At 48.1% G+C, this 10,000-nt stretch overlaps 1 protein-coding gene across 1 annotated transcript in view; it reads right to left on the bottom strand.

Moving 5' to 3' along the window:
- Positions 1–10,000, bottom strand: part of LOC105891665 (ATP-binding cassette, sub-family A (ABC1), member 2) — an 88,615-nt gene that overhangs the window by 9,118 nt on the left and 69,497 nt on the right. The window contains 15 exon segments of the mRNA XM_031570970.2: positions 1,628–1,748; positions 2,085–2,217; positions 2,960–3,083; positions 3,578–3,725; positions 3,981–4,096; positions 4,709–4,883; positions 5,043–5,103; positions 5,322–5,433; positions 5,574–5,679; positions 6,579–6,792; positions 7,390–7,715; positions 8,471–8,573; positions 8,701–8,910; positions 9,180–9,467; positions 9,927–10,000. The exon segment at positions 9,927–10,000 is cut by the window's right edge and continues 47 nt beyond it. Of these exon segments, the coding sequence (XP_031426830.1) occupies positions 1,628–1,748; positions 2,085–2,217; positions 2,960–3,083; positions 3,578–3,725; positions 3,981–4,096; positions 4,709–4,883; positions 5,043–5,103; positions 5,322–5,433; positions 5,574–5,679; positions 6,579–6,792; positions 7,390–7,715; positions 8,471–8,573; positions 8,701–8,910; positions 9,180–9,467; positions 9,927–10,000 (2,311 nt within the window).

Consider the following 10,000-nt stretch of genomic DNA (forward strand, 5'->3'; position numbering starts at 1 on the left):
ACCTCTGCATTGGGTAATGCAATGACTAAAAGAATAGATGTAATTAACAGTAATCAATATGGAGGCCATGAAACCGGTCCCAGATGGTGTTTGTGTGCCAAAAGCTTGCGTCGACCCAAATGACGACACACAGTACTTTGGCGTGCTGGTCCTTATAAAACCTCTCCCACAGGGATGACATCACGCCAGATGATTCCCAGGAGGGGATGATTCTGTGTGCTGTAAAGCCCAATGGTGAAAGTATGACTGAACGCCTTGTTTCCTGGTAGAGTGGAACATTCTGCTTCTGTATATTTCTCTCATGCTGGCCTGGCACCAGTGCCAATCCACTCTTAATTACAGGACATTTGACACATCAATCAAGCCTAATCATCAAAAGCAAACCATCAAGGTACGGTAAGACAAGTAATTTATCAAAATTACAAAGACAAGCCATTTATCAAAATTAAAATGCTGTCACTGAAACATATGCTTGACAAACAATGATAAATGGTCACCATGGCACATGCATTTCATAACGCAGGTCACTGCAGACAATAGCACAAACTCATTTGATAACGCAGGTAACTGCAGACAATAGCACAAACTAATTTGATAACGCAGGTCAGAGGTCACTGCAGACAATAGCACAAACTAATTTGATAACGCAGGTCACTGCAGACAATAACACAAACTCATTTGCATGAGTGGACCAAAGCATTCGCCATTTCCCAAACCAATGAGACGCCGCTGTTATCATGTATATATATATATATATAATATGAGATGAGATGTTGAACACGTAGTTTTGAGAATTTGAAGTCTGATCAGAGAAATGTACCAAAGCGGCTGATAAAAACTACAATGCACCCATGGCATATCCAGAGCAATGAGCCAGATCATGTCCCGTCGCAGAGAGGAAATGTGGCTTTGGGGTATATGTGACTATCCCAGGACATAAGTATTAGTCACAAGCAACCTCCTGACTTCTGTGTGTTTTTTACAAGTGTCTGTAACCCCCCCCCCCCCCCCCTTTCTTTCCTACTGTGAGGCGCATTGTGATAGATAGATAGATAGATGGATACTTTATTAATCCCGAGGGAAATTTAGGTCATCCAGTAGCTTATACACTTAACTTAACTCACAAACATACATACACAAATCACAGTAGAAAAACAACCTCCTGTTACCTCCTTGTATGAAATGCGCCGTACAAATAAAGTTTGATTTGATTTGATTTGATTTGAGTATTTAAACAGCTGAAACTACAGCTCCATAATACAAACAGGCTAACACAATATGAAAGTTTTCATGCGATTACGCAGTGTCATAAACACAGACTAAACGAATGATCCCCTCTATCAACAGCAGATAATGCCAAGTAATCTGTTCTCTCATTAAGGGGAAAGTGGAGGGATTTTCTTGGATTTGGCTGCGGTGGTGTATTTGGGAGTTCTAAACAAAGTGCATTTCCTCCTGCCAAAGCTGTTATTGTTGACTTTACAGTCCCATGGGACAATTATTTTGCCAGTAATTTGAAACAGTACACACACACACACACAATCTGTGCATTTCAAACATGATCTAGCCCAGGCTCTGACAACCTTGGTGAGGTTTTGAAACATGATCTAGCCCAGACTCAGACAACCTTGGTGAGGTTGTCGATCTTCAGCATGTCGTTGTCCGCATCTCCTCTGAGCACGCGCCGCCTCTCACAAGCCACGTCCACGTCATCGTCCTCTATGGGCTGGCTGCTCACCGGCATCCTCCTACACACACACACACACACACACACACACACACACACACACACACACACACACACACAGGGACAGAGATAGAGAGGAAAAAAAAATCTCTCAATATTACTCACTCACTGATAATACAATATCATAGTGGAGCTTCAGTTATCATTTCCTTTCCCTCTCCCTCCACTTCTGCAGTGTGGATTTTAAAACAGCTCTCTCCAGCTTTCTCCTCTTCTGAAGTGTGGATTTTAAAACAGCTCTCTCCATCTTTCTCCTCGCCTATGTATCTATTAATGCTATCCTTCAGCATGCCCCATTAACCCACCGCTACTCTCTTTCACACGCAGAGGCACTTACTGTGGTTTCCTCAGGAAGTTGTACTGACACAGGATGGTGATGAGGAAGCCCACGAACCCTTCAATCGTCATGGCAACTAGGCCGCGTGTAACAATGTCCCATTCAAACGGAGACTTCACCTTGTCAAACTGACCTGAAGAAGCAGAGGGGTACGTTTAAAAAAAAAAAAACACACACAGAGTTGAAAATAGTCAGATTCAACTCTGTGTGTGTGTGTCATTGTGTCAGAACATTCCAAGTTTTTATTGAACCATCTTTATTTCATAATTACTGAGAAACTTTCTCAGAACACAACTGGACTTATTCTATTGATCGTTTGCTCCCAATCAATGACCGTAAAAAGCATGGTGAGCATGGCGTCGTGCACTTACGGTATGAAGAAATTAGGCCAAAATTGGTCGCCCATATTTGCAAAGATCGCAACTGGAATCTGCGCAGTAAGTGCTTTTTGCAGGAACCAGCCCAGAACCAACCATACTTGGATAAATCTCACAGACATTTTTTAGTTCCTTCTGGTGGTTTCACTTTGGACATGAGCGTACGCTGTCCACACACACACACACACACACACACAAACAAGTGTCTTTGGACATGAGCGTACGCTGTCCACACACACACACACACACACACACACAAACAAGTGTCTTTGGACATGAGCGTACGCTGTCCATGCTTCTTACAGTCATTGCTCACAACTCATTACTAACACCAGTTTCACTTTGATTATTTGGCCTCTGATGTCCAGAACGGCGGCATGTGTATCATTAACAGAACAAAAATCATCTCAAAACGTGGCTGCATAAATATTTTCAATATTGATGTATTGTATGTGTGTGTACATCATTTATGAATACAAATACATAGGTAAGACATACCTATCTTAGCATAGTATTCATTGATGTACTCATTGTAAGCCAACTCCATGAGGCCATGGCCCAGGTTGTAGTTGGGGAAGATGAGGAAACATGACTTCAGGTAGCTGTTCACCAACTTGAGATCCTGATGGGGCCAGACCACAACAGTTTATTGTAGTGAATTCTTCCACCTATATCCCAAAGGCTGAGCTGGAGTCACTATCGTAACGGTGTTAATTATCGGACGGCGTGTGTTATCGGCGAACATTCGCGTTGTCATGTGAATCCATTATTAAAAAGAAGTTATAGAATGTTAATCCATTATTAAACTTAGCATTTTGATTGTTTAATAGAATGGCCGATGTTTGACACTGTCCGATAACTGACATAGGTACGCTAAGGCAGCTGTCTAGTTCCAAAATGGGAAAGTCATTTAGTAAACTAAACTGTGCCCATATTCATGGGGCACTGGTCTCAGATCAGTTCTATAAACTAAAACTGTACTTCCTCCCCCGTGGAGATCCTCACCTTCAGCACTCATACTCTGCACTCTCTGCATCAGTGTACAATTTGGAAAAACAATTGTTTTCATTTCTTTGTACTGACACAGTCTAATTTCACACAGCAGTGGTACCATACCTTGTCATGCTCAAACAGCTGCAGGAGGAAGGTTGCCACGGTAGCGGTGATGCCGATGAAGAGGTTGATGACTATGAGGAAGACATACGCTGTGCTGGGGACCTCGAACCAGAACGAGGCTGGGTACATGATGGGAGTGATGGACCAGCTAGAAGCCAAGAAACCAAACTCCAAGTTAGACAACTCTAAAGACTTTGCAATGACAAGGTCCATTGCACTGGCTACTATTTTAAGTCGTGGGTTTCATTTTTATACACTATCCGTGGAGGCCTGGCCTGGAAAGAGTTGGCACTGGTGTTGGTGGAAACCAGATTTCATCTCAGGGGGGGGGGGCTTTGCTTATTAAGTAAAGGTGTATTATTTATGAAGTGGTGCGGTCTGGGTAAGCGGGGAGCCTACTCACCCGTACAGCAGAAAGAGGGAGAGGACGGCGGGGAAGTTTTTAGGGGAGGTGTACGCCGGGAGGTCGAACACAAACAGGATCAGGACGCAGCATGTGGCTGGAACTAAGTAGTTCAGCTTGGAGAGAGAGAGGGGGGGGGGGCAGAGAGAGAGACATATAGAGTGTGAGAGAGAGAGAGGCAGAGAGAGAGAGAGACAGAGAGAGAGAGAGAGGCAGACAGACAGAGAGAGAGAGGCAGAGAGAGAGAGAGAAAGAGAAAGAGAGAGAGAGAAAGAGAGAGAGGCAGAGAGAGACATAGAGACAGAGAGAGAGAGAGAGGCAGAGAGAGGAAGATTACAGAGTTAGACAGGACATTTCAAAGCACATTCAGTTCGCTGGACTATTGTATTTCTGGAACACCTCTAATAACTGGATCAGTCACAGAGACGCTTTATAGACACAATGGCCTGAATCTCCCGAAAAACAACCACTTAGGGCCTGGGGTGCATTTCCTGAAAACATTGTTGTGCAATCACCAATGTCACTCCGAGAGAGTGAGGGTGTTTAAAATGTCAGTGTCTAACATTTAACCTTGAGTGTACCACGACAAACCACCTGGGAAAAGCATCCCATGTAAATTAATGTAAATATATATATAAATACTGAAGTATCCCTCTGGTCTTTACCATGTCCCAGATGTAAATTAATGTAAATATATATAAATACTGAACTATCCCTCTGGTCTTTACCATGTCCCAGATGTAGTTGGCCAGCCAGTAGATAACAGGGTCGCACCCACTGACGAACTGCAGGTGTTTGGCCTTGGTGGACTTCTCAGCCACCAGGAAGACCACGAAGCTAGCCGGCACAAAGGACATGGCCACGATGATGAAGATGGCAATGACCACGTCTGTGCCCTGCAGCCTGGGGAGTAAGAGAGAGAGAGAGAGAGAGAGAGAGAGAGAGAGAGAGAGAGAGAGAGAGAGAGAGAGAGAAAGAGAGGGATGAGGAGTGCCCGATGGGGAGAACAAGGGTTATGTGCTTTGCGAGTGATGAATTTCAAAATGGAGAAGAGAGTCTTACAGGTAATCCAGAGACAAACTGGCGCTGGTTCGATTCATGGGGTGGTTCGTCAGGGTAATTCCTACACACACAAAAATAAATGGCATACTCATACTCACCTCCAATCGGTTGCTAGTGTATAAACATTCAGCTTTGCATCACATTTCTCTGGTTTATGGTGAACTGAACATAATGGTACTGAATCAATGGTCCCTTGGAACCGCAAGCTGAGAAAACTGGCTGAGCTGCAACATATAAGCCCCTGTTCTTCGGCCTACTCTCATCTTCCTCATGTCTCACCGTAAGCAGCTGGGTTGCCCTTGTTCAGGGGCAGGTTGGCACGCAGGATGGCATTGTTGAGCACGTTGAGATAGGTGGGCATGCTGTGGTAGCCCTTGTTGTTGTACAGCACCTGTGAAAAGGCGGAGAAAGGCTCGGTCACAACAGGCTACCTCATCCCCCGCCTGCTGACACCGGGTAAAAGCACCAGACAGACAGAGAGAGAGAGAGAGAGAGAGGTTAGATCAAACCCAAATCAGCCCCCCCTCTCACCTGGGCAGAGCGCCGGACCGCTATCTTGCGCACCATGGGGGGTATCTTCCTGCCAAACGAGGCTGGCACGGATTTCTGAATGTTGCCCACCGTGAGTCCGCCGTATCTGTTGAGGGGACAGTGTGTGAGTGTGTGAGTGTGTGTGTGAGAGAAAGCACCGGCGTGATTTTTAATATCCTTTTCCAGAACCCTTCAGAAGCAGGTGCCCCTGGCATCTCCCAGCATGGCAGCATGAAGGACCAGCAAGTAAATGTGTGTCCCTCTCCTAATCCCAATGTGTGTCCCTTTCCCAATGTGTGTCCCTCTCCCAATGTGTGTCCCCCTCCCAATGTCTGTCCCTCTCCCAATGTGTGTCCCTCTCCCAATGTGTGTCCCTATCCCAATGTGTGTCCCTATCCCAATGTGTGTCCCTCTCCCAGTGTGTGTCCCTCTCCTAATCCCAATGTGTGTCCCTCTCCTAATCCCAATGTGTGTCCCTCTCCTAATCCCAATGTGTGTCCCTCTCCTAATCCCAATGTGTGTCCCTCTCCCAATGTGTGTCCCTCCCAATGTGTGTCCCTCTCCTAATCCCAATGTGTGTCCCTCTCCCAATGTGTGTCCCTCTCCCAATGTGTGTCCCTCTCCCAATGTGTGTCCCTCTCCTAATCCCAATGTGTGTCCCTCTCCCAATGTGTGTCCCTCTCCCAATGTGTGTCCCCCTCCCAATGTGTGTCCCTCTCCCAATGTGTGTCCCTCTCCCAATGTGTGTCCCCCTCCCAATGTGTGTCCCTCTCCCAATGTGTGTCCCTCTCCCGATGTGTGTCCCTCTCCCGATGTGTGTCCCTCTCCCGTGTCCCTCTCCCAATGTGTGTCCTTCTCCCAAGCCTCCCAAGTCCTTCTCTACCTCTGCAGGCGTTGGCATTAGCGTGTGAGTCACCGGTCACTCAGCGGTCCAATCTGGCTGTGCAGGCATGCGCAATGCTAGTGTTAGCGTGTGAGTCACCGGTCACTCTAAGGTCCACTTACCGGTGCAGCCGTACGCGGTCAGAGGTGTACAGCAGATACTCCGAGACGTTCCGCCCTGTGATGTCCACCAGGATGTCCCCCGTCACCACCTTGGTGAGGGGGGGCCGGCCGCCCACCCCGCTGGGGCAGGAGAAGCCTGTTCCCTGCATGGAGCAGATGCACTTCACCGGCTCGTGGATGGACAGGGGCAGCGTGGGTGGAGACGTCACCATCTCTGCGGAAGCACACATTCAAGCCACCCACGTCAGCATCAAATAGTGTGGAAGATTAAAGTGCACTGCTGACACTGACAGCATATGACTCATCTACTTAAATACACTTCAGTACACCAAAGTGTATGTGTTTTTTACATATCTACTACCAGTATACGTGCTATATCTTGGTGTGGCAATATATTCAAGGTATATTTCATTCGTTGTTTTGCAGAAAATGGCCAGTACCAATATAATGCACAGTTCATGTAATCAGGGGAGAAATTACTGAAAAATACAGGCCTACACCTCCCTCCCTTGTGTTCATGCCAGCCACCTAAATTTGGTGGTGACTCTTAAACTAGGAGGTTCGCAAAAACACAACTGCTCCACCTGTTTCTGTCGCGTTTCTATACTGGTGCACACTGACCTCTCAAAGTGGTCCTTTCTGTACTCGTGCACACTGACCTCTCAAAGTGGTAATTTCTATAATCGTGCACACTGACCTCTCTCAGTGGTCATTTCTATAATCGTGCACACTGACCTCTCTCAGTGGTCATTTCTATAATCGTGCACACTGACCTCTCTCAGTGGTAATTTCTATACTGGTGCACACTGACCTCTCACAGTGGTCGGGGGCGCTGCGGTGTAGTTCCACGGTCCGTCATCAAATCGCGGCTCTGGGTCGTCCGAGGGGGCCGGGGAGGGGGGCGGCGGCACGAAGTTGGAGAGCGGCACGCCCTGGGTGAAGGAGTCCAGGCACATGGGGTCGAAGTAGCGCGCCGCCAGCGTCTTGGAGTTGTTGGCGTACGGGTTGAGCGTCTGGGCCAGCTGGTCCAGCGTGCTGTTGAAGGGCGTCTTGAGCACGCACGTGGCCCCCACACCGGACGGCAGGCGCAGGGTGTTGATGATCTTCTGGGGGCCGGCGTCGGGAGAGTGCTTACTCCTGGACACAAGGGGGGGGGGTGGAGGAGAGGGAAACATGAGTGCTTACTCCTGGACACAAGGGGGGGGTGGAGGACAGGGAAACATGAGTGCTTACTCCTGGACACAAGGGGGGGGTGGAGGACAGGGAAACATGAGTGCTTACTCCTGGACACAAGGGTGGGGTGGAGGACAGGGAAACATGAGTGCTTACTCCTGGACACAAGGGTGGGGTGGAGGACAGGGAAACATGAGTGCTTACTCCTGGACAGAAGGGTGGGGTGGAGGACAGGGAAACATGAGTGCTTACTCCTGGACACAAGGGTAGGGTTGAGGACAGGGAAAAGGATCAAGAGGAGAGTGAAACATGCTGCCATGGTTTGTATTGGTTAACTGAGGGGTTGAGAAATCAGAGAATACACAAAGGGGGCAGATAAAGCGTGAATACTGAGTGGAACACTGTAAAACAAATATCACGTGTGAATTATACTTTTGTGTGGCTTCATAAGGGTAAATGCACTGTTAAATTGAGTCAGTGGTTCGTAAACTTTTCATGGCAGGCCCCTTTGACCGTTTGAGTCGTTATGTCCAAGAATTTATTATTTCAATTTCTTTGTTTGGGAAGTGAGCCCTGAAACGCATCCATGCACCGTCACCCAAAAACAATTAAAAAGTAAACTACGTGTGATAAGGATGGAAAAGATTCTATGCGCAATATAGCCATCTCTTCCATCCTTGTTTTTCTCCCCTGGAGTCGTGGTGGAAACTGAGGCTGACCTGTATTGTGGCCGATCCTCATTAGCGTAGGGGATGAAGTTCCCCCGTGGCTGTGTGTAGTTGTGATACTGAGACGGAGACAGAATCAGGGGCGGCAGATCTCCTGGAGAGGCAAAAGCAAAGTGAATGAGCAAGACAGACACAAAAACAACGCAACTCAATACCTGATACCGGAGTCGTGTCACATAGACCTGTTCTACACGTCTCCATTACTCCAGTGTTCTCCTCACCTATTGAGGGCACGGACAGGGCCACAGTCATGGCCACGCAGACGAAGAAAGCGGGCAGCATTATCTGGGAGAAGAGGCCCTTGGTGTTCCTCTTGGCGCAGTGGTACCTCTTGACGATGAGGCCGTGGAACTGGCGCAGCTTGAGCCACCAGCCCTCCAGCTTGAAGCTGCCCTGGCCCTCCAGCACGGGGTCGGGAGACGCCTGCTCATCTGCCCCCGCACACACACACACACAAACAGAACATCAACCCTCGTCCAACACCAATCAACACCCAAACATTTACAGTAAATCAACCTGTAATACTGAATCTCTGATATGAAGATTTTGAATGTCAATATACTTGTATATTGTAAATGCAATGGGAATGATGCAAAGCCTCTCTCACAACTGCGGTTGAAGCCCTCGTTAGTATCTTTAGTAACCAATTGATTACTTTCAAATAACCTGCTCTCCGTGGAGTCCTGGCTTCAGAGCTCACCTCTCAGGCTGGCGGACTCGGGGTCCGGGCCGCGGTCGAACAGCGGGCAGTAGTCTCCGTAGAAGTCGGCGTAGAGGCCGCCCTCGTCGCCGCGCACCGACCCCAGCGAGGAGCCGGAGCGCAGGGAGCCCTGGCTCTGGCTGAGCCGCGAGCACGTGACCAGGTTACTGAGCTCCACCTCGGGCCGCGCCACACTGCCCCCTGCTGGCTGCCCGTCGCCCTGCGGCGGCCCGCTCGGCAGAGACGAGGGCTTTCCGGTGGAGTTACCGCCAGGAGAGTCCTTCATGTCTGAGAAACGAGAGCAGAGACACCCGAGAGGAGAAAGAGAGAGAGAGAAAAAAAAAGGAGAAAGACAGAGTTGGGTGAGAAAACGATTGGGGAGATCACAGTTATTGTGCAAAATCCTCCAGTTCAAACAGTTCAGTCTCTTGTGTTTGTGGGGGAATTACAGCTGGTGTTAGGGGTTTAAATGTACCTGAAGACCCAACATTCTGCTTAGCAACAACCTTAAGGCCCCTGATCAATCACAAATGCTTAAAGCATTCAGCTTAGTAAAGGCACAGCTGAGGTAAACTGATGCTATTCTAGGGCCTGACATGTGTAATTGCCTAACTATATTCATGGCACATAACTAAGAAGACCTGGAAAAAAATCAAGTCTCCTAAATTCTTTTCTTAAAACTGCCCTTGAAGCCCTTGAAAGGATTGTTTTGTCTACACAGCCCACAGTGTTTTGTTTTCTCCTCACCAGCGTCGCTGTTCTCTTGGGACAGATCCTCCTCTGAGACTTTGAGAAAGACCTCCTCGAGTGTGGTGTCCATC

Source organism: Clupea harengus, chromosome 7, assembly GCF_900700415.2.
Source record: "Clupea harengus chromosome 7, Ch_v2.0.2, whole genome shotgun sequence".
Classification (NCBI taxonomy): Eukaryota; Metazoa; Chordata; class Actinopteri; order Clupeiformes; family Clupeidae; genus Clupea; species Clupea harengus.